Source organism: Rhinopithecus roxellana, chromosome 18, assembly GCF_007565055.1.
Source record: "Rhinopithecus roxellana isolate Shanxi Qingling chromosome 18, ASM756505v1, whole genome shotgun sequence".
NCBI classification, from domain to species: Eukaryota; Metazoa; Chordata; class Mammalia; order Primates; family Cercopithecidae; genus Rhinopithecus; species Rhinopithecus roxellana.
The window spans coordinates 47,128,302-47,153,320 of record NC_044566.1 but is presented as its reverse complement, the minus strand read 5'-3'; the positions used below and the strand labels follow the sequence as shown (position 1 = coordinate 47,153,320).

The window sequence follows — 25,019 nt, the reverse complement described above, 5'->3', positions numbered from 1 at the left end:
GTCACGCCTGTAATCCCAGCACTTTGGGAGGCTGAGGCGGGTGGATCACCTGAGGTCAGGAGTTCAAGACCAGCCTGGCCAACACGGTGAAACCCCGTCTCTACTAAAAATATAAAAGTTAGCCAGGCGTGGCTGCATGCACCTGTAATCCCAGCTACTCGGGAAGCTGAGGCCGGAGAATCTCTTGAACCTGGGAGGTGGAGGTTGCCATGAGCCGAGATTGTGCCACTATATTCCAGCCTGGGAGACAGAGTGAGACTCTGTCTCAGGAAAATAAAAAAAAAAAAGGAAAATATCTTATTAGTAATTTTTATATTGATTACATGTTAAAATGGTATTTTGGACATATTGGATTGAATAAAATACACTAAAATTAATCCTGCTTCCTTTTTTTTTTTTTTTTTTGAGAGACAGAGTCTCACTCTGTTGCCCAGGCTGGAGTAGAGTGGTGCTATCTCAACTCACTACAACCTCCACCTCCCGGGTTCAATCGATTCTCCTGCCTCAGCCTCCCAAGTAGCTGGGACTACAGGCATGCATCAGCACGCCCAGCTAATTTTTGTATTTTTTAGTAGAGATGGCGTTTCACCATATGTTGGCCAGGCTGGTCTTGAACTCCTGACCTCAGGTGATCTGCCTGCCTTGACCTCCCAAAGTGCTGGGATTATAGGCGTGAGCCACTGCGCCTGGCCAATCCTGCTTTCTTTTTACTCTTTTTTTCCTTTCAAAGAGATGAGGTCTCACTATGTTGCCCAGGCTGGTTTCGAACTTCTGTGCTCAAGCAATCCTCCTGTTTTGGCCTCCCGAAGTGCTGGGATTACAGGCATGAGCCACCATGCCCTGCCATTTTTTTTTTTTTTAATAGACACGGAGTCTTGCTGTGTTGCCCAGGATGGGTCTTGAATTCCTGGGCTCAAGCAGTCCTTCCACTTTAGCCTCCCAAAGTGCTAGAATTACAGACGTGAGCCGCTGTGCCTGGCCTGTTTTTACTCTTTTTTTGGAGATAGGGTCTGGTTCTGTCAGGCAGGCTGGAGTGCAGTGGTGTGATATTGGCTTACTGCAACCTCTGCCTCCCAGGCTTAAAGCCATCCTCCCACCTCAGCCTCCCAAGTAGTTGGGACCATAGGCTCATGCCATCCTGTCTGGCTAACTTTTTTACTTTTGAAAATGTGACGTTTTACTGTGTCGCATTTATGATTCACGTTGTATTTCTGTTGGGCAGCACTGCCCTAGAACTGTAGAGAGAAAGACTGATTTAGAAATAAAGGATGAGGCGTAGTTGATGCTTTGGGCTTGTAAGATCCAAGATCATCCTAGGACAGAGTGTAGAGTGACTGTAGCAGACGTCTTGGGAGAGAAACTGAGCCAGTGCTGATGTTAAGGAGCAAATGGAGACAGAGGAGTAAACTGACGGCCAGCGAGGTCAGAAGTGGGCAAGTGAGAGAGTGTGATTGATGTCAGAGGAGGAGGGGTTGCCCGTGTAGTTTGCGTAAACAAGTGAGAAGATCAAAATCTCCCGAACATTGTGGTTATAAAGTGGCATGCTAAGTTTTAAAACTTTAGAGGTGGAATAGTTGAGAGGAAGAAGGAAGTCTGTAGAAAGTAATAAGAATACAATTCTGCAAGTATTAAGAATTGCCCCTGGGGTAGGGTTGTGAGGATGGAAGAGAAAGTCTTTGGAGTTGAGAAGGTAAGGATGAACAGCTGGTCATCTGTGCAGTTATCAGTGTTATCACAATGGCGATAGAACTTGGGGTGGAAAGCAAGGCTCTAATCAGGTAGGAAGTGGAGCAAAACCGAAAAGAGTATGTCATAATCACTTTTCCTGGTTTCCTGGTTCCCACCTCTAAAGCTGGAAGTGAGAGAATGAGAAGCCTCTGAAAGGAGGGCTTTAAATGATGTGAAGTTCGTGGCATAGGAGGAGGTGTCAGGGCAATTGGTGGTGAGACCATCTTGTGAAGAAACCAGTTATCAGTACCTTATAAAAGCACAGCTTTGTTCTGTATGTAGAACAAGTAATGGGGAGGTCAGGCCCGCGGAGGACAATGGAGGCAGATGTGCAGGAGGGCTGTGGGAGAAGCCCTGGTCCCGGGGCCTGCTCTGCTCCTCAGGAGAGGCAGCCAGGGGGCACTTGGCTTTTGATGGTTTGCCCTGGTGAACTAGTATTAGTTACCCAGGAAAGGGGAAAATGAGCACAAGCTGACTTCTGGCTTTAAAGTACTTAAACACATTTGTTTGACTAAACTTTTATTTGGGGAAATTCTTTTGGCAATTTATTTTGAAGAAGGGATCCTGCACATACCATATTCCTAAGGAAAAGTATAAATATTTCATCTCCTAAATATTCTTTGATGTAATTTGTTTATTCTTTTTCTTTAAGATACTTCATACAAATTAAATGTTAGTTTAAAGTGAGCTCTTGTGGAAGAAATTTAAAAATTGTACAAGTTAATTAAGAGTGGTAAAAGAGAAAAAAAGAAAAAAAATTATACAAGTAGTTTTTGTTTTTTGGAAAAAAAGCTTACAAAATTGTAAAGTGAAAGTACTGACCGGGCACAGTGGCTCACACTTGTAATTCCAGCACTTTGGGAGGCTGAGGCAGGTGGATCACCTGCGGTCAGGAGTTTGAGACCAGCCTGACCAACATGGCGAAACCCCATCTCTACTAAAAATACAAAAATTAGCTGGGTGTAGTGGCACATGCCTGTAATCCCAGCTACTCAGGAGGCTGAGGCACGAGAATTGCTTGAACCCGGGAGGTGGAGGTTGCAGTGAGCTGAGATCATGCCACTGTACTTCAGTCTGGGCAGCAGAGCCAGATTCTGTCTCAAAAGAAAAAAAAAAAAAGAGGCCGGACGTGGTGGCTCACGCCTGTAATCCCAGCACTTTGGGAGGCTGAGGTGGGTAGATCAGTAGGTCAGGAGATGGAGACCATCCTGGCTAACACGGTGAAACCCCGTCTCTACTAAAAATACAAAAAATCAGCCAGGTGTGGTGGCGGGCGCCTGTGGTCCCAGCTAGTCTGGAGGCCGAGGCAGAAGAATCGCTTGAACCCAGGAAGTGGAGGTTGCAGTGGGCTGAGATCGTGCCACTGCACTCCACCCTGGGTGACAGAGTGAGACTCCATCTCAAAATAAATAAATAAATAAATAAATAAAAGGAAAGAAAGCACTAAGCCTCAACATTTCCCTCATCCCTTTCCCCTCAAATCTATGCCATACAATCTCCAGGCCTTCTTGTAAGCATATGCTGCTGTAGCCATTTATAAAAATGAATTATGTTTGTTCTGTAACTTACAACAGATCATAGATATCATAGATCTAATTCTATATCATAGATCTACTTCTATTTTCTTATTATTGAAAACATTCCAAATATACAGAAAAGTAGAAAGATGAATGATGAACACCCATACCCACAACTTGGATTCAAGACTTAGCATTTTATTTTATATATATGTTTATATATATATGTATACACACACACACATATACACACACATATATACACTTATATGTGTATGTGTATATATATATGTGTTGGGGTGTGCGTGTGTAAATATGTTTGACGAACCATTTTAAATTATTGACATCATCGACACTTCACCCTTGAGTATTTCAGCATGTCCAAAAAATAATGACATCTTTTATTTAACAATAAACCGTTATTGCACCAAAAATTTAATGAGTTTGCTAATGTCCTCTAATGCCTAGACCATCTTTCAATATCACCTGTTGTCTCAAAGTATTATACCAGCTCCACTTTTCGTGGTTCATTTGAAATTTGGTCCCTCGACCCAGAAGTGATTGTACTTCCCTTACAGAGGTGTTTTTGCCCAACCACACTCCCCACCTGCTCTTCCTCACAGTCATCAGAGGCTGCCTTTTCTGACTTTCCCAGTGGTGGGGGGAAGCCCGCTCTGGTCACCTGGGAATTTGTACTAACTAGGCCTGTATGTGATTTGACTCAGAGTGTGGAAGACAGGCTGACAGGCAAACTTGCTTTGATTAATCCCCCTGTTTAGAAGTGCTTTGTTTTCTTGTTACTCCTCCACCTCCACAGGTTCCCACCTGCTTCCTCATGACTACGTAGAGATCTGCCTCCCTTTTTTTTTTTTTGAGACAGAGAATCACTCTGTTGCCCAGGATGAAGTGCAGTGGCGCAATCTCAGCTCACTGTAACCTCTGGCTTCTAGGTTCAAGCGATTCTCCTGCCTTAGCCTCCCGAGTAGCTGGGACTACAGGTGCGTGCCACCACGCCTAGCAACTAATTTTTGTATTTTTAGTAGAGATGAAGTTTCACCACATTGGTCAGGCTGGTCTCAAACTCCTGACCTCATGATCTGCCTGCCTCGGCCTCCCAAAGTGCTGGGGTTACAGGTGTGAGCCACTTCGCCTGGCCCTGGCCCGAGATCTGCCTCTTTTTTTTTTTTTCTGAGACAGTCTCGCTTAGTCACCCAGGCTGGAGTGCAGTGGCATGGTCTCGGCTCACTGCAAGCTCTGCCTCCTGGGTTCACACCATTCTCCTGCCTCAGCCTCCCGAGTAGCTGGAACTACAGGCGCCCGCCACCACGCCCAGCTAATTTTTTGTATTTTTAGTAGAGATGAGGTTTCACCATGTTAGCCAGGATGATCTCAATCTCTTGACCTGGTGATCTGCCCACCTTGGCCTGCCAAAGTGCTGGGATTACAGGCGTGAGCCACCATGCCCGGCCGATCTGCCTCCTTTTTAATGGCTGCATTCTATAATGTGATTATGCTTTTCCTATGTTCCATAAAGATTATTGATCACAATTTGGGAAAAGCAACTTGGATTGAGCATATGTGTATGAAGCTGGAATGTATGTATGTCCATATTCATGTGTGTTCTCACTGTGTTAAATCTCGCCTGTCACTGATTTAGATTTCTTATGGTATTCTTGATGAAAACTGAGGCGGGACAAAATTGGTGCCCTCTAGCTATTGATAGCTAATAAGAATAAACAGTTTATAGTTGCCATGTAAATTACTGTAAGACAAACATCCACATGTGTGAAATGTGTCTTCTTTTCCACTTGGGTTTTAGGTTCAACAGAATCCCTTAATCCTAGACCACAGACCACAATTTCTCCAGCAGATCTTCATGGAATGTGGTATCCTACGGTTCGAAGAACTCTTGTCTGTCTCTCCAAATTATACAGATGCATAGATGTACGTGTATCTTTACTGTGAATTGCTTGCTCCTTCACTTGAAATATTTTTTAATTTACATTTTAAGATCTTGATAAAGTATTTTGTTGGATATTCTTAAAATCATGATTTTTAGATATAGAAGTAACTTGAGGTCAAGCTAATTTAGGAATTTCTAACCTGAACTTTCTATAGAAACTTATAATTCAGTAATGGGCTTTGGGGAGTCTATGGACACCTCAAAAGTGTGGGCAAATTTTGCATGACCGTTTTATATGTGCATTCCTGAGGAGAAGACCCTGACTGCATTTGGAGCAATGATTAAAGATGGCAGTCATGTAATGAATTGTCTAGATGCCACTATTTCTTAAGGACGTGGTTCAAAAGGAGTGTGCATTTACCCTTACACCACAGAGATATTTTATACCAGAGTCTTAGGACTGCACAGTCATTTCATTGGGTCAGTAGAGTGTATACTACTCTATATTTAATTTAAAATGCATAATTGCTGGGCTTTGTGCTTATAGATTTTGAAATGCTACCAAAAGTGCCTTTTGCCCAGTTCTGGGACTCTTAAGGATGGGCCCAGATCACTTCTACAGACTTAGATGTCTCAGCCTTTTTGCCCAGCTGATGAGATCTCTTCCAGAGAGAGGTTTGGACATTTGGCATCTCTTCCTCCCCAGGGTGTCCATTAGGTTTATTGAATAATGATATTAGGCTAAGATTCAGCAACTTCCTGCAGTAGAGTCAGGATCCCAAGGAAAATACACAGGAGGCATATTCCACATAGAACCCATTGTCATCACAGACTCTAGTAAAAAAAAGCCTCTTAGGGTGCTTAACAGGGATTTTAGCTAAATAGTAGGTAGGCCTGAGGAGGTCACTCTGCCAGTTTTGTCTTATGCCTTAGACTTGCTTATTCTTTTTTCGCCTAGCTTATATTCAAATCTTAACACTTAGTCTTACTGATCAAAGGTGAGGAAAGACAATCCAGTGTAAAATACATTAAGGCTGAGCAGGGGAAGGCGAAGGTCTTGGTCTAAGCTGCTCATCTTAAGCTTTCCTAGGCAGGGTTAGTGATCCAGCAGATGGCAGCTCTAATCTCTCCTTCCTATAGTAATAGCCTTGTGAGAAACCACAGAATGGGGAGAAGCAATGTAAAAAGAGAATTAACATCAAGTTGGAGACCAGGGCCCAGGACAGTGGCCTAATAATGAATAGGCTCATATTTATGTAGAATGGAGGCTGGGAGGGAAGCAAGGGCACTGACGGGAGTCCTGGTCCAACCACCATGCCACACCTATGGGAATGGCAGAATTAAATAAAGAATCATACTGCCCATACCATTTTGTAACCTGTTTTTTTTAAACTTGATTATGAATTTCACCGCCTCCTTCAGCATTCTTTGATTTCTTAAACAGTGTTCTATAATTTAGATTTAGTCGTATTTTATTTGTCAGTCCTCTGTCTTTGAACATTTATGTTATTTTCAGTTTTTGGCTGTTCTAAATAATACTGTAATGAAGACCCATGTACGTGAATTCTTAAAATACAATTCTGATGTATTTTTAGAAGTAGATTTACTGAGGGTTTGTTTTAAAGTTGGTTTTAGAGATTTAAAAAACAGCCCCATATGAGATCGTGTTGGAGCGAAGGCTCCACGAGGTCAGAACCTGCCTACATTTCTAGCATCTAGCACAGTGCCTAGCATGCTAATTAATATTTTTTGAAGGGTCACATGAATGTTTCCAGAGATGACTGCACATTACAAATCTATGTGTTGGTCTAGAAAGGTTGCATGGGAATAGGAAACCAGGAAGAACAGTAGGAGTAGTAAATCCCACCATGAGGACAAGCAGGTATTGTTATTTGCAAGTGCCACAGGCTGATTATTCTCTTTTATTCCACCAGAGGGCAGTGTTCCAAGGATTATCACAGGAAGCATTGTCTGCCTGCATTCAGTCCTTACTTGGAGCATCAGAGTCTATCAGCAAAAACAAGGTTTGATGAAGTGTTAGGTGAAATGTTGTTTCCTGGTAAAATATTGTGGAATATAGCATTTACCTATAGGCACAGAAGTTTAAAGCTGTTTTGGCAGTAGAATTTGTTTAACGTGATTGAATTTTGAGGCTCTTTGAGAGAAGCTGGTATTTCATTATAGTGCTTAATAAAGACTGTATTATATAAGAGAGTCCAACTTTACTAAAGTACCAAAAGTGGTATTTAGGTTACACATTCTATAGGGTAAAGGTTTCTTGTTGTAGTCCTAGCCACTGGGGAAATGGTACTATTTCCCTGGAATACCAAGAAAGGATTTTCAAGGAAACATCACAATTTATAATCATCTCTATGATAATGTTTTAAATAGTTGAATGTTCTTACATGGAGGAAATGAGTCAATTTTGAGGACAGGTAATTGTGACTCTGGGTTGTGTGACTAGAAGGGGTCGCTATGACTGTATGACTTACAGTTTTGTTTGTTTTTGAGACAGGGTCTTGCTTTGTTTCTCTGGCTGAAGTGCAGTGGTGTGATCATAGCTCACTGCAGCCTCGAACTCCTGAGCTCAATCCATCCTCCTCCCTCAGCCTCCCAAGAATCTGGGACTACAGGCATGTACCTTCATGCCCCGGCCAAGTTTTGTGTTTTTTGTGGAGACAGGATTTTGTCATGTTGCTCAGGCTAGTCTCAAACTCCTGGGCTCAAGTGATCTGCCCACCTCTGCCTCCCAGAGTGCTGGAATTACAGGTATGAGCCACTGTGCCCAGCCAATTTTTTTTTTTTTTTTTTTTTTTTTTGAGAGAGGGTCTTACGCTGTCACCTAAGCTGGAGTGCAGTGATATGATCTCTGTTCACTGCAGCCTCAACCTCCTGAGCTGAAGCAATCCTCCTGCTTCAGCTTCCTGAGCAGTAGGACTACAGGCATCTGGCTAAATTTTTTATTTTTTGTAGAGACAGGATCTCACCATGTTGCCCAGGCTGGTCTCAAATTCCTGGGTTCAAATGATCCTCTTGACTCAGCCTTCCAAAGTGCTGGGATTACAGGTGTTAGCCACCACACTTAGCGGTTTACAGTTTTTAATCCAGAAGGGATCTGGGGCTGAAGGCTGCTGGCATGTGCTTCTCCCACAGGCCCTGAGATTTTTTTTTTTCCCCAGGAAGTAGAGTATGTTCAAAAGTGTTGCTTTGCTTAACTCTCCTCTTAAAATACCTGTCACTTGTAGGAAAGGAGCTGTGGGAGCTGTTTGCAGCCAAAATTTTCTTCCCACTTGGAGTGTTCAAATCCTGTTAACTTTTTTTGATGTATGGATTTATAAATGTGACTTTTAAGTTCAAGGTTTTTATACATATATTATATATATTATGTAATATATATAATATATACATATGTAGAAGTTATATATAAATCTCCACAGAATAATTTGGGATCTTGTTGCTAGGAAAGCTCTATCTTTGTGACCACTATATTTTTCTCATTCATGAAATGGAGAGGTGAAATGAAATTTTCACATGGGGACTAGAAATAAAGTTATAGACAGGCAGATTTAAGTTTTAACGAGTATTTCCAAGTCTGTGCCCACACATTTCTGATAATAGGTGAAATTAGAAAACACATGTCTAATGTTAAGGATATGGTTAAGTAAATTGTGGCATGTTTTATATAACAATATTACACAGTCATTAAATTTTTTAAAATGAAACAATAAAATTTAACTTAAACATATTAAGATAATAGATATTTAAGATGCAAATCAGATATACGGTATGACTATGTAATAAAATGCATTGAAGAAAATATGTAACAGTGAAAGCTTTTACGTAACTGTCGATGATTTTTTCTTTCATTCCCTACACATTTCTTTCTTTTCTTTTTTTTTTTTTTTGAGACGGAGTCTCGCTCTGTCGCCCAGGTTGGAGTGCAGTGGCCGGATCTCAGCTCACTGCAAGCTCCGCCTCCCAGGTTCATGCCATTCTCCTGTCTCAGCCTCCCAAGTAGCTGGGACTACAGGCGCCCGCCACCTCGCCCGGCTAGTTTTTTGTATTTTTTAGTAGAGACGGGGTTTCACCGTGTTAGCCAGGATGGTCTCGATCTCCTGACCTCGTGATCCACCCGTCTCGGCCTCCCAAAGTGCTGGGATTACAGGCTTGAGCCACTGCACCCGGCCATTTCTTTATTTTCTACAATGATGATGTGTTTCTCAGATCTCAGGAGGGAAAAATATGACCTAATTTTAAAAAAAGTTCATAGGCTTATGTCCTCTTGTACCACTGTCCTCTCTTTTTTTTTTTTTTTTTTTTTTTTTTTTGAGACAGAGTCTCACTCTGTCACTCAGGCTGGAGTGCAGTAGCACTATCTCAGCTCACTGCAACCTCCACCTCCTGGATTCAAGCCATTCTTATGCCTCAGCCACCCAAGGAGCTGCAATTACAGGTGTGTGCACCATGCCCAGCGAATTTTTGCATTTTTAGTAGAGACAAGGTTTCACCATGTTGGCCAGGCTGGTCTTGAATGCCTGACCTCAAGTGATCCACCGGCCTTGGCCTCCCAAAGTGCTGGGATTACAGGCGTGAGTCACTGCACCTGGCCATGTCCTTTCTTTTAAGGGAGGCATGAAAAGCCTTTTGATTGTTGGGTCTTTTGCCCTCATTATCTGTAGGCCATCCTCTTTTATCTGTTTCCTGCGTATTGTAAGAGTTTAAGTATGTATGGAGAAGCTCTCAATTTGATAGACACTAGCTTATTATTTTCATGGTTGAGCTTGTGTACTTTTGTTTTGTTTTGAGATGCAGTCTTGCTCTGTTGCCCAGGCTGGAGTGCAGTGGTGCGATCTCGGCTCACTGCAAGCTTGGCCTCCCAGGTTCACGGCATCCTCCTGCCTCAGCCTTCCTAATAGCTGGGACTAAAGGCGCCCACCACCTCGCCCAGCTAATTTCTTGTGTTTTTAGTAGAGACGGGGTTTCACCATGTCAGCCAGGATGGTCTCTATCTCCTGACCTCGTGATCCGCCTGTTTCGGCCTCCCAAAGTGCTGGAATTACAGGTGCGAGCCACCGCGCCTGGCCAAGCTTGTGTATTTTTATCTTAAAAGTGATCAGTGAAAATGGATTGATGTCTTAAAGAGTTTTTTAAGGCAAGAAATTGTTCTTACATACTTAAACTGAGCACCTGTCAACAAATTAACGTGATACTATTTGCTGTATTACAATAGCTTTTGTAAAGTAATAAAATCTATACAATACTATTTTTGGCATCAGAGTTGTTAGGTCTTTTAAAAATAGAGCAAGTATTTAAAGTCTGTAGCATTTCCCACTTACCTGGTGCTTCGTGTTCCAGGATGCAAAGTGAGTTTCCATGACATAAGTCATTGATTATGTTTATTAAAACTGGTGGAGAGAACGAGCGAGACTGGGAAGGAATCTTCATTTAATAACTCCTTTAACATTTATATTGCTTACTGAAAGATAACTTTATCTTTTCCTAAGGTAATATAAAAGCTTCATTAGCAATATTTTCAAAATAAGATTCTGCCTTGAGTAACAGCAAGAAGGAGCAAATACAGCCTTGCTCTTACTAATATACAAACTCTTTTCTGAAATGAGAGCTATTATTATTCAGTATTTGAGGATTGGGTCAGAGGTTTGAGAACTGAGCTTGATTCACAAGACTCTTGTGGATGGGTCCTGAGAGGGCAGAAGGACATGCTCGACCTTCAGGGATGTGGGTAGTCAGAGCTCTGTTGGTGGCAGGAGGATCCAAAATGGCAACCCCAAATCATTTTACATTTGTATAAATATAAGTATATCTGATGTTCTAGATATCAAAGCTGCTTTGACCAAATAGTGAAAGTCATGTTCCTGAGGAAAAACTAGAATGCCAGGTCAGGTCAGGATCGTGCTTATTCTTTGAGCCTTTCTTTACCTCCTCTGCTCTGGGCCACTGTTAGGCTGCATCATCTCTTCTCCCTCTGCACCAGGTGAAAGTAGATTGGACTTCTCTCTGTAAATGTGTTGCTTTACAGCCTTGTGTCTGACTTTCTTGGATTTTTAAAGTAGAGCAAGTGACAGTGCGAATAAGAGTTTGAAGCAAGATTTTTTAACTTAAGTCTAGCATGAGGAAAGTTCATTGTACAACAAAAGAGAATTGACACCATAGGCTGTAAACCTAGGTAGATTCATGTTGATTAATAATATATGCTGTTATTTTGATTTAACATGTGATCATATCCATTTTTCTGTCTTATAATTTAGACTCAGATTGATGGACAACTTTTCTTAATTAAGCACCTTTTGATACTTCGTGAACAAATTGCTCCATTTCACACTGAATTCACCATTAAGGAAATTTCCCTGGACCTCAAGAAAACTAGAGGTACTGTGCTGTCCTGGCTGGCACACTTGGCTGTGTTTGATCTGTCCAGATGTGTCAGCACAGGTTTTAGGTTTATTTTATGTTCATCTGCAATTTTTTGCATGCTTTGCTTGCTAAATATGTTACTTGTTCGTACTGAGCTGAGCTGTCACCATGCTAACGACTTCTAACTTGCTGTATTTTCTTTATGAAGGGAACTGCATCTGGACATTTCAGTTTGTAATATTAGACTCATTTAGACTCTGCCACATATTCCTACAACCAGTTAAAAAGTGAAAAATCCATATAATAACTGTTTCCTAAGTAAATAATGTCAACTAGTTGGGATGACTTTAAGCACTGAGTTGAGTTTGTCAGTTTATGAAAATTCAGGAAGCCAGCTGGGTAAAATGAGAAGTGTACTTACCTAAGAATTTGAAAGAATTGGGTTTTCTTCCTGTCCCATCATTTCCTGGCCCTTGTGTGATCTTGGGTGGGTGTTTTAGCTTCCCCACGCCACCCTCCTTTTAGGTAAAATGAGCATAATGAACTTGTCATGATACCTTCACGAGGTTATCAAGCTCATTAAGATCGAAAATGAATGAAAATATACGTTGACATCTTTATAAGTTTCAGTTGCTTAAATAAACTTCAGTGGTATTAAATCAGTAATCATGTAAGATAGGGTCTTTGAGTTGGTAATAGACATTGAATCTTGAGAAAGATGATTCATCCATCCTAGTGATTTGCCTCTGAATTGGTAAGAAAGGATTTCTAAAAGATCAGAGTAGTTAATTTCTATGAATTGATCTTAAGCAGTTAAGGATATACCATAAACTTCCCTCATGTCCCTTAATTACTTACAAATTTATGTGAACTTTATCTTAAACATTTTTAAGAGATTTATGCTCCGATGCCTTAAGCCATTCATTTATGTAATCAGTTAACTTCTCTCTAATGTTTTGGGGCAATTAAAAAAACGGTCACTCAAATTATTTTCTATGTGTAAAGCTTAGAGGAACCCCAAATATAGGATGTTCAAGTATAGTAGGTTTTTAGTTCCCCAATTCCTGTGCTTATCTGACAGTGGATTTGATTTAACTCACCGGAGAGCCAGGGTAACCTTGATGAGTCCTCTTAAAACAGGTTGCTCTTTTTCGTTCCCTAATGCTCTCTCTTGTCCACCACGGAGAATATGTTTTGGTTCTGTAAAGCATGTCTGTTATGTACTTTGTGATTTTAAAATTTTTAAATTATTTTTGTTTTTTTCTCTAACCTTGAAAGTGGCATACCATGTGTTTTCTTTTTGGTTTGGTTTTTAAATAGGAGCCAGATTTCCTGGCTTTTGCCTTTACGGAACACATAGGTTTTTTAAAGCTTATTCTCATCAGAGGCTTCCATCTCCCACCCATTCTCTTTGATTTCATTCATTCTTTTCAGTGTGAGATGTGGGAATCATGCTCTTACACCTTGAAGAATTCCCAGCTTCTGACAGTTCTTACTTTAAGTGATGGGATAGAACAGGGTTGATTTACTTTCTGTCATTTTTTTCTGATTTGTAATTTGTTGCTGCTTGGTTCTAGTGTAGATCAACTGAGGTGAGAGAAAGTGAAATATCTTGAGATTATGGCAAAATTTGGTTGAAAGTATGTTTTCCTCCAAATATTACAAAGCCTGTGTAACCCCACCATATGATGATTTGATTCTGTGTAGACAGAATCTTTGAGGGGTCTTATAGAAAAGACAGCAGACACAAACAACTATTTACTAAAGCTTTACTCTGAATACTGAACTGATAGAGAGAGGTTCTTCTTCATTACTACCAGGGTCAAGGCAGTAAATATTATGGTACTGTGTGCTTGCAAAACCAGGTTGGAAGATTTCATGCTTTGCTTTATCTAGTCTGGCAAAGCAAAGAGATGTTTTTTTCTTACTCACTTAATAATACTTACTATCTTTACTTTTACGCCTCTAACCTCTCAAGACTAACATTATATCGTATTGCATTTGAACATCAATGAGACCTCAGCTAATACTTTACATAGATTCTAGTTAGTCTGGAGGTTAAGGGGTAAATATGTCCTTTTGGTGTTTTCTTCTTGGCTGACACATTAGTTTATTCACTGTGCTTCAAATGAATAAATTTCCGTGCCAGCCAGGATTTTAACAAAGAAGCTGGGTAAGTATATGAGTATTTTTTAAAAACTTATTTAATATCCTAAAAGTAAAGCAGTGAAATTTTAAGGTGCCAATTACCATTTATCATTTTTCTTTTTTTTTGGTAAGTGAATTATTGAGATTAATAGTCATTTTGCAATTCGAACTTCTAGAAAATAACTCTGTGAGTACTGTAGCCATCATTGGTGCTCATCTCACTCTCAGCCTTTCATGGAGGTGAGTTGCTGAAGGTGAATTGGCTTTTTGCCTTGTGGTGGTAGAGAACTGGTGTATGTTACACATGGCTTTGCTGTTGAAACTTTCCATGTTCACTGGATGAGTAATTTTGTTTCACAGATGCAGCATTTAAAATCCTGAACCCTATGACTGTTCCAAGATTTTTTAGGCTGAATAGCAACAATGCCTTGATAGAGTTCTTGTTGGAGGTGAGAAGGAGTCTGTTTCATTGGTGGTGGGAGATAAACGACATTCTTTACATGTCTGGTGATTTCTAGGCACATAAAAACAGGAGGAAATTGTTATCTTTTTTTTAAGGGTACTCCTGAGATAAGAGAACATTATCTTGACTCTAAAAAAGACGTAGACCGTCATCTGAAATCGGCCTGTGAGCAGTTTATTGAGCAGCAGACCAAGCTGTTTGTAGACCAGCTGGCGGAGTTCATGACAAAGGTATGGCCCTTGGTGCCTATTTGGTGAAGTCACTTTGCATTCTTCCCTAGCCTTCCTCTTCAGTTAGTCTCTTGTGTGAACTCCAGCAGAAGGAGATAGTGAGCCCAAGTCTTAATGATTCTGTCTAGGAAATCACTGTGCTTTTTGGTTTATGGGCTTTTAGATATGCTTGCACAGTTTTTGTTTTTAAGAGGAAGAGTGGAAATACTGCAAAGCTAGTTATAGCCGACCCCTGGTTAGCTGTGTTCTGTTTATCCGCCTTGTAGGTTATCTGCATGTGGGCTGGGACTCTCACTTTCTGCTGGAATCTCACTTTCTCCCGGACCTGCATGGCAGCAACCACAGTCCTGGGAATCAGGGTTTCCCATTCTTAAAATGGGTGATTTGTTTTCCTCTTTGTTTTACATGCCATTTCTCTCTTCCATTTTGCATGGATGATTGAGAATTGAAGAGTTTTATAACACAGCATTGTTAACTGTCAGATATATGGATTTAATATACAGTCAGTCCTCCTTCACATCGGTGGTCTCTTCCTGGAAACTGTGACTTTAAGTGAAACAACATAAAATGAAACCAATTTTTTTCCTTCATCAACAGCATAATGAAACAGTGTTAAACTGTTGAAGGAAATGACTTTATTTGAGGACATGCTGTGTGTCATTTCACTTAAAGTCACAGTTTTCAGGAACCTATTGCTGATATTAAGTGAGGACTGACTGTATGTGTAGATAGTATATTCTCTCTGTCTCTGTCTTCTAAGCTAAAATCCATTAACTGGCGAATGCCAGCAAAGAGAAAAGCAGATCATGGCTATTTTGACATTCTTGTTGCATCCTAATCGTTTAAAAAAATTTAAGTGTCATCACTAAGGACTTAAAGATATTGAAGAAGTCTTGAAATTAGGCTGGGTGTGGTGGCTCACACCTATAATCCCAGCACTTTGGAAGGCTGAAACAGGAGGATTGCTCCAGCCCCTGGAGTCTGACACTGGTTAACAGTCCTGGGCAACATAGTGAGACCTAGTCACTACAAAAAATGAACAAAATTAGCCATGTGTAGGGGCATGCGCCTATAGTCCCAGCTACTTGGGAGGCTGAGGTGGGAAGATTGCTTGAGCCAGGAGGTCGAGGGTGCAGTGAGTTAAGATCAGCCCACTGTACTCCAGCCTGGGTGACAGAGTGAGACTGTCTCAAAATAAAGTAAAATAAAATAAAAAGAGAGAAAGAAAGAAAAAAAGGTCATGAAATTTTTATTTATTAAACCACTACTGTGTACCCCAGACTTGTATCAGAGGACATCATAAAAAGAATAAAAATATGATGGCTCTTATTTTCAAATATGACTAATCTTAACTGGACAGACAAGATATATGTATGAAATAACAAGGAGACAGCTTAGCAATTGTTCTTTAGAAACTTCTTGTTGAGGCCATCAGTGCTAACATGCCTGAAGCCTGTGGCAAAGACAGAAAATACGAGTTTTAAAAAATAATTAAAAAGGCCAAAAATGCATAGAAATGTTAAAACAAAGTACTCTTTTGTTTATCACTGGCATATACTGCTTGCTAAGTGGATTTTACTCCAAGTATTTGGAATGTGTGTATACATGCATTTTTTTCCCACCACAAAAATGTAAAAAAGGAGGGGGATAGAAATGCTTTCTTCTAGGTTTTGATTTTTTAAAAAAGGTTTGAGTATTGGTACTTTGTAATTTACAGATAACTTACAGTTTTTACTGAAACTACCCCTGTGAAAAACAAGTTGGTAGATTGTAATGTGTACTTCTGGGAGAACATCCACATAGTAGTGGTGGGAAGTATTATAGATGAATATTGTACAATAACAGAACAGCAGAATGAATCTTCTGAAATAAGCAAGTTGATTATAATGAAATCTAAGATTAAAGGGTTGTTCTAGAACAGCACAGTTTTTCTAGATATCAAGAGAATAAAAATTCACACATGCCCATGATCTTAGCTACTCTGGGTGACTGAGGTGGGAGGATGGCTGAGCCCAGGAGTTCGACACCAACTTGGGCAACATAGCAAGACTCCGTCTCAAAACATTTTTTTTTTTTGGAAAAGGAAATAGAGGGTTATGTAGAAAATATTCCAAGTCTGAATTATGTAATGGTTCTCCACGGACATGCTACGTGCATATAGCAGGGATCCCTGAACAAATGTTCATGGACCTGTTTTTATATTCCCTTTGTAATGGGATTGGGAAGGGAAAGGCCTTGCCTCTCATCCCCATGAGAAGCCAGTCTCATCCTGCATAATCAGTCTCTGCTGCCCTTGCTCAGACCACTTGTAGTTGCCTCCCTTTTCCTCTGTCAACCCTGGGCCCTCACTGCTGCTCACTGAGTTTCTACTGAGTGGACCCCACAGCCTGGAGGACTGAGCTTCCCTTTTATGGTGTGTTATTCCAGATTCAGTTCCCTTTCATCCTGTGGCATAGAGTGAGTCAGAGACAAAGATACATATGTGTGTGTGTGTCACATGCGCGCACACACACACATATGCGCGCACACACACGCACACATGCACGCGCGCACACACACACATGCGCGCACACACACACACGTGACCATTTGAGACACTGCATCTTTTAGAATTTGTGGACCAAAGATTTTTCACTTTTTACCTAGTGACTGTTACTAGCATTCTGAATAGCAGAGAAAGAGGAAGATTTTATAGAAAACTTTAAAAGGTAAACCTCAGCATTAATTACCTGCAAGTGCAGAATCTCATGCCTCTTTTATTTAGTTAGGTTTTTTTTTTTTTTTTTTTTGAGGCAGTCTTGCTCTGTTACCCAGGCTGGAGTGCAGTGGCACGATCTCAGCTCACTGCAACCTCCGCCTCCCGGGTTCAAGCAATTCTTTTGCTTCAGCCTTCTGAGTAGCTGAGATTACAGGTGTATGCCACCACGCCTGGCTAATTTTTTTGTATTTTTTGTAGAGATGGGGTTTCACCATGTTGACCAGGCTGGTCTCAAACTCTTGGCCTCAAGGGATCTTCCCTCCTCGGCCACCCAAAGTGCTGAGATTACAGGCAGGAGCCACTGTGCCTGGCGTTAGTTAGCATTTTATAAGGCAACTAGTGCTTGTCCCCTGATAAACGATTACAGGAAATTCAACACCCACAGGTACAGATAGGAAACAGTCTTTCATCTCATTTGGAGGTGTGTTTGTAGGTCTCGGTATTTATCATTCGGATGTAAGCCTCATCAACAAAATATCCTCAGCTTGTTTCTAAGTTTGGACTGATTTTTAACAATGTCTATGTATTACCACGTAGAGAATATTTTTAGGTTGTCAGAAGACTTGTTTTTGAGCTTAAAGAGTTGGGGTCTGGTTTGGATCCCTTTCATCTACTGTAAATTGGCCTTGTTGTTTATGTAGCTTCTTCCTCTGTGCTCCTTGTTGAGACACTTTCTATGCATTAATTCTTACTACATCCCTGGAACCTTGAGTAAGAGAAGCATCTTTATTTGACAGGTTGAGAAACAGGTTGAGTATTCATAAGATAAACATTTCTACAACATCTTCACCTGTCTGGTTTCTATTTAATACTTGATTTTTGGTATAATTATTGATCTTTCCTGAGAAAAAATAAAGTAAGTACTAGAAGAGCATATATGCTCTGTTGCCTCATTTCCTGACCCTGGAAAAATAACCTCTTCTCTAAGTATTTGACCTGAGGGAATGTAATACTATTCTAAGGGTTAGGAGTAGAGGCTCATATGAAAACATTTGGCTTAGATTATTTTCTACCAAACTTCAAAAACTGTTGATACTTTTTTATTGCTCTAGAATTCCATTGTACTAAATGTTGCTTGAAACAAACCCTTAAGTAGTACTTGGGATGGTAGTGGTTATAGTAGAAAGCACAGAACTTTGTGTCAAGGCAACTGAGCCCTAGATCCTGCAACTGCGTCTGCCACCTTCTGATTGAAGTTAAGGTTATCACGAGACAAAACAAGATCATATGTGTATCTGTAAAGTGCTTGCTGCAGAAATGTTATTTGGTAGTACAGTTTGACAAATTTGAGGTGAAGATTTTGCTTTAGCGAAAAGTCTAAATTAAGGCATTTTAAAGGAAGTATAATTCCAGGTTTGTAGCTAAGCTTAAAAGTGTTTTTTTTTGTTTTGTTTTGTTTTGTTTTGTTTTCTGATGGGACCAGTTTATGCTAAAAACTCAGACTTATATGTAGAAAATATTCATTTTCTTTCAAGCAATTTGGTTATTAATGAGTTTATTCTTAATATTCCGTCTGGAGTGTTGTAAATTTCCTCAGTAACACTGTAAACTTAAATTTTTTTCTTTATCTAGTACATGTAATAGAGTTTGATCTGTAAGTTTAATTCCTGCTCTCAAGGAGGTATAACCTAAAGGGAAATTAAGATAGAAAAACAGGTAAACATTAAACTGTATACAGCAATGCCATTGTGAGACGATGGGTCTTTGTTCATTGTGTAGGAATTTTTAAAAAGATGGGGCTCCCACTGCTTCACTTGACTAGCCTTAAAAAAAAATGAGGCTAATTGGGGAAAACTTGAAGCAAATGCTCTTTGAGGTTTGACTTAAAGATAAGTAAACTATCTGGATAGTAAATAGGGATGAATACACTAGTTTATGTTTGTTTTTAACATAAAAATACTTGTACGAAACCTAAATATATGTTATGAAATTGGTTAAATTCTGGAGCATTCAGTGCAACAGTAGGCAGCCATTACTATTAAAACAAAACTGTTGGATGTGGGAAAATGACCAGAATGTAGATTTAAGTGGGGAAAAAAGTTCACAGAACACTGTTCCCAGATTTGTAAATGTATACACATTAGTATATTTATATTTTTACAACGGAAAATATTTTGGATAACATAACACTAAAGTGTGAATGTATTTTTCTTTTAGCAGTGTCTAGTGTCTATAATATATGATTCATTTTTTAAAGTGCATCTCAAAAAATAAAGATATGGCGAGGGATGGAGTGAGAGGAGGAAGGAGGTGATTTTATACAGGTAGGCAGTATGAGCAAAGGCCTAGAGTGGTCCAGGAGGAGAAATAGAAACTAGAAACAAAGGGGAGGCTGAAGAGATCCAAGTCAACATTATACCCTGTGTCTGCCCATCCTCTGCCTACATGTTTGTATGGCCTTTTGTGTGAGAAATCTAGAGCTGGTGCTTAGGGTTTTCTAATGAGACCTTCCTGTGAGGCCAAAGCCATGGACTGCACCTTGGCACATGACTGTCCATTTTAAAACACATTTTGTGCAGTTTCTCTCTCTCACCCTCCCCAGCTACCCCATAGCTCCACCACAGCTTACTGTCTTAGAAAGAGTCTTGTTCAAGCGTCTCTATACTGCTGCTAAGGAATGAAAAGAGATGACTAGAAGATGGTCATTCAGGTCTATCTTGAGCACTGATTGGTCGGTCATATATGATTTTTGATGGTATTTGAAAATCTTATTTGTTTGTTTTAATGACATTCTCTCTGTGATATAAGAAAAATGATCCTCCAGATGTAAAGGAGATTTTATCCAGCTAGGGTGACATTTTTCTAATTACATACAAAAATAATTTAGTATTGACATAGCAGTCTCCTTAAGAGATTCCCTGTTTTGTGTTGACATTTCTCTAGGGCTTCATTTTTGTCTTTCTAGCAGGAAGTATTTCAGATAGAATGTCTCAGGACTTAGGTATGATTTTTGGCAAGATAACCATGTGCCTTGAAATCACAAAAGAAGTTTTGCTAAAAATGTTGATTACCTATAAAGGAGTATGAGATGATGCATTTTTGTTGGGGCTGTACATTTGATTATCATGGTGTTTTAATAGGTTTAAATGGTGTTGTGTATCCCTTGAGAGCAGTACCAGTTTAATTTGTCATTGATGAAATGAAACTTTTTTTCTTCTTGTCTCCTCTACTAGGTTTCAGCGTTAAAAACAATGGCCAGTCAAGGAGGCCCCAAGTATACTCTCTCACAGCAGCCTTGGGCACAACCAGGTATTCTCATTTGACCGTTTCGGATTTCTTTTTTAGGATGTTATTAATCTGCATTTATATAGTCCTTACTGTGACAGCTTGGAGTTGGTTTCCTATTCACTCTGGGGTGCTGCAATCTGAGTTAATGCAGGATTCAGTTTGGAGCTGACAGGTCTTCATTGGCTAGCACTACTTGCATTTCAACAAGCATATCAAGGAAGGAAGAATTTTTGTTTTGAAAAATCACCCAGTTAAAACTAAAATATGGCTAAGATAGAAACCCTTTGAGTCTGTTGATTGCTGTACACCCACTATTCATTGTGTTCAAGCTTTGATGAAAATACTGTGGTTGATAGGAAGAAATTATGGTGAGTGTACCTACTTTCAAGTATATGAAGAAATGCTGGGCCACTATTTTCTTCCACATTTTGTCCAAGTTATCCTCTGTTGACATTTTAGAGTATTGGGGGAAAAAATTATAAAAATTGAGGTGTTAGTCGGGAGTTGGCAGGCAATATTATTGTCTGATTGGCAGATATATTTGAGATGTTCCCAGTCTTACTCTTTCTTAAATGTAAATTTTTTTGTGCTTGAGGATTTTGGTTTTTTTTTTTGGTCTTTAGCGTTAGACATTTAAAATCACGACTAACGTTATTTTTGGTACATCTTGTGGCATTTTAAGTTGCCATTAAACCAAAATAAATCATTTTGTTAAATTGATATTTCTGGCCATTCCCTGGCCAATATGGTGGTAGAGAGTCTTTGAAACTAAAACGGGCAAAATGGAGAAAGAATGAGTGTTTTAATTATGGGTAAGCTGTGTCCATATTGGAGGGCAGGTTTCCACTCAGTGAGAGAGATCCAAAAAATGATTCTGGCTTTGCATCCATGAAAAATTGGCTTTGCACAGGCTCCTAATCTGGAATCAACTTTTTAATATGATTGGTTTTCCATATTGAAAGAGCATTATATCTGTTAAGTATTCATTTTCTTTAGGAAGAATGATTGAAGCTATACAAAGCCTCCAAAATTGTATTTATTATTTTTTTGAGATGGAGTCTTGCTCTGTTGCCCAGACTGGAGTGCAGTGGTGTGATCTCGGCTCACTGCAACCCCCACCTCCTGGATTTAGCCAATTCTCCTGCGTCAGTCTCCCAAGTAGCTGGGATTACAGGTGCCCACCACCATGCCCAGTTAATTTTTGTGTTAAAACAGGTGTGTGCCACTGCACCCAGCTCAAAGAAAACTTTTTTCTTTTTTTTTCAAGACAAAGTCTCACTCTGTCGCCCAGACTGGAGTGCAGTGGCATGATCTCAGCTCACCGCAGCCTCCACCTCCCAGGTTCAGGTGATTCTCCTGCCTCAGCCTCCTGAGTAGCTGGGACTACGGGCATGCATCACTGTGCTCAGCTAATGTTTGTATTTTTAGTAGAGATGGGGTTTCACCATGTTGGCCAGGCTGGTCTTGAATTCCTGACCTCAGGTGATCTGCCCACCTGAGCCACTGTGCCTGGCCTCAAAATTTTTAATTATGAATGCCTTAGGTTAACTTGAAGTTGAACTGAGAAATTAGAAGAGTAGCTATGTATCACTTAGGAAGATTTGTAAATGTAGAGAATGTCAGTTGTCTTTGAAAGGAAGATAAGATTTTATTTCAAAGGTTCCTCATGTGAACTTTGATGATGTCAATATAGGTTTGAGTTGATTTGATTTATTGCACATAAACTTTGTGACATGCTTTAGGTGTTTCACTCACCATGATGCAGACAAGGAATGTTCTGTTGTCTTTATTATTCTAAACGTTCGTGTTGTGTGTGGAATAGAAATCTTTGACATCTTACTACAAAAGCACACTTAATACCATAGTGCATTCTGTCTGAAGATAGAAAATCAGGTTCTTTTACCTACAATACTGGAAATTCTAATCATAGTCTGGCATAGTATTAACCACCTCTTCTGATTCCTCACAGTCAAGAGGCAGACTTTTCAGTTCACAACTCAGCCTACCTCTTGAAGGAATTCTGATGATTTGGGGGTTAATTGGAGCCTTTGACTCAAGGTTCCAATTGCTTTTATAGGGCTTAGTTAGAAATAGGAGCTGATTTTTATTTGGAATATTTATGTAAATGAAACTCTTGGGTATGATAAATCTTTCTTAAGATAGGTAGAAACCAGTACAGCTAAGCCCAGTCTCTTGATGCATAATTAATGTATTGCTCTTTCCCCTTTGGAAAGATCCTTTCTCTCAAAATAGGGGCTGTCGTTTTCTCAAGTGGAACCCTAATAGGATTCAAAGTGTTAGATGTATTGTGCTCTTAAGCATTACTAGAGTTTAGAATTGTCATAGTAAAGCAGGAGTAGATAAAAGGAAACTAACAGGAGTAGACAAAAGGACAGATTGAAGTAGGACTTGCTGCTTTGTCATTTAACCCATTTCCTTCTTTCTTAGTGAGAAGATCTTAGTGAATATAGCAATAACAGTTCAGTTTATCTTGTAGTCGTATCTTCTATCCCATTTAGTCATAGCAGAGGTATGGAGCTGGATTTTAGAATCTGTAGTACTTGAAGCCCACACTCGAATGCCAAAGAGAGATTTATGGCCCCTTGGAGTGGGAGCATTGAGGACAATTTAGGAACTGTCTTGGACCCCTCTGCCCTAAAAACTGAGGGTTACTGGTTCATTCAGACTTGGTCAAGTTCTCAGGGATCATTTCATGATCAAACAAACCCACAGGAGAGTGAGTTATAAATTAGGATGCCCATTTGTTAATTTACTCTGACAAAGAAACCTTTTTTAGGAATTAGAGGACACTTTAGTCACCAGCCTGCACACCCACTTTCTGCTTATCAAGGGCTCTGAAGACCGATTTAGTGATCCCTGAGGTGTGTTAGTAATGACAGAAGCAGAGCCCGTGGAAGTAAGGGTCTTGAAGGAGCTTTCATCTATTAATGAAAAATAAGCAGTTCCTGAATTATTTATTCTTTCTTCCTGAGAGTGTCAGAGACATTTGAACCAGAGCAACTCCATCTCCAGAGAGAGCTAGGAAAAATGGGGGTGGGACTTGCTGGGCTGCTTTCCAAGGAGGCTGGGTATTCCTAGCCTCTAGATATTTACATTTAAGGAAGCAGATTAATAACGTTTACTAAACACACCCAGACCCAGGAATGTCCTGATACCCTGATATCTTGAGAACAAAAGCATTCCTAATTTTGCTTTAAAGATAATAATATTGATTTCTTGCAAAATATAGTAATTAAGAAAAATTAACCCTTTATCACAAACCTTTGTAGCAGAGTACATATCCCCATGTTTTTTGTTATCCTATATATAAACAAGCATTGCACCTAGGGTGGGCACGTTACTTCTCTTACTTTTGGGAACACCCTATTCTGTCTATGGAGTAGCTACTCTTTCACCATTTTACTTTCTTAACAAACTTGCTTTTGGTTTATACTGTGGACTCGCCCGAATTCTTTCTCGGATGAGATTCAAGAACCCTCTCCTGGGGTCTGGATGAACCCGCACCCTTTCCAGTGGCAAGAGCACTGGTACTTTCTTACCCTGCTTTACTGCAACCCTCCTCAATTAATTAATTAAAATGAAAAGTAATTATATTTTCTAGCATCAAACTAGTCCTTCTCTCAGGGGCAACTACTATTAAAGTTTCTTTCCCAAAATTGTTTATGTATATACTAGCATATATGGACTTTAAAAATATTACCCAAATGGGATTGTATCATACCGCTTCCTTTTTCATTTCTTATATATCTTAGAGGCCTTTCTGTATAGCCTATCCAACTTGATCCATTCTATTTATTGGATGCATCGACTACATCACTATAGCATGATTTCTTTTGTAATTCTTATAATGGAAACCTAAATTATTTGCAGTTTGTGTGTTTCCTTATACTCTTAACATCTCTGTATACTCATAACTTGGTATTTTTTGAGTCTATCCACGAGTAAATTTCTAGCAGTGGAAATGCTAAAGGAAAAAGGGTCTGCATTTTCAGTTTTGCTAGATACTGCCTAATATTTTTCCAAAGAGGTTGAACCATCTTATACTTCCATCAGCAGTACACAAAGATGCCTGTTTCTCCATACCCTCGTCAAACATGGATATCACAATCTTAGTAATTTTTGCCAATCATCTGTAAATATCTCACTCCTTTAATTTACATTTATTTAATTATGAGTGAGGTTGAGCATCTTTGAAATTGTTGTCTTTTTTCTTTGTAGTTTTCTAGATAACTGAAATACTTCATACAGATTACTACTCTCCTTTTTTATGTAACTCCTTCAGATAAAGATAAGATCTCCTCTCCTCCTTTCTAAGAATAATATTCAGCAAATCTTCAGAAGTTCCATGCTCTGTTAAAGGAAGAGTTCAGCCCTGAAGACATCCAGATCATTGCCTGTCCATCTATGGAACAGGGTTTCATAGTTATTTTTGGTGTAACTTTTTGGGATTCTGTTCCCTTTCTGATAATACAGTATATGAATATAACAAATAGATATTTAATTCCCCTTAAATATATGTGGATATTTTCTGAATAATCTAAGCATCTCTTACTGTGAGTCATTTCTGCAAATGAACAAACTCATTCATTATGAAGTAATTCTTACTAGTGTCTCTCTGAAAATGACTTTTTTTTTTAAACCTTAATCT

At 39.6% G+C, this 25,019-nt stretch overlaps 1 protein-coding gene across 2 annotated transcripts in view; it reads left to right on the top strand.

Annotated features, from left to right (window-relative positions):
* The window catches only part of COG3 (component of oligomeric golgi complex 3), a 71,748-nt gene that overhangs the window by 39,517 nt on the left and 7,212 nt on the right, over window positions 1-25,019 (top strand). For both annotated transcript variants that reach the window (XM_030922173.1, XM_010368049.2), the window contains exons 15-20: window positions 5,065-5,189; window positions 7,083-7,172; window positions 11,418-11,538; window positions 14,032-14,120; window positions 14,230-14,364; window positions 20,296-20,371. In XM_030922173.1, coding sequence (XP_030778033.1) covers window positions 5,065-5,189; window positions 7,083-7,172; window positions 11,418-11,538; window positions 14,032-14,120; window positions 14,230-14,364; window positions 20,296-20,371 — 636 coding nt within the window. The remainder of the gene's footprint in view (window positions 1-5,064; window positions 5,190-7,082; window positions 7,173-11,417; window positions 11,539-14,031; window positions 14,121-14,229; window positions 14,365-20,295; window positions 20,372-25,019) is intronic.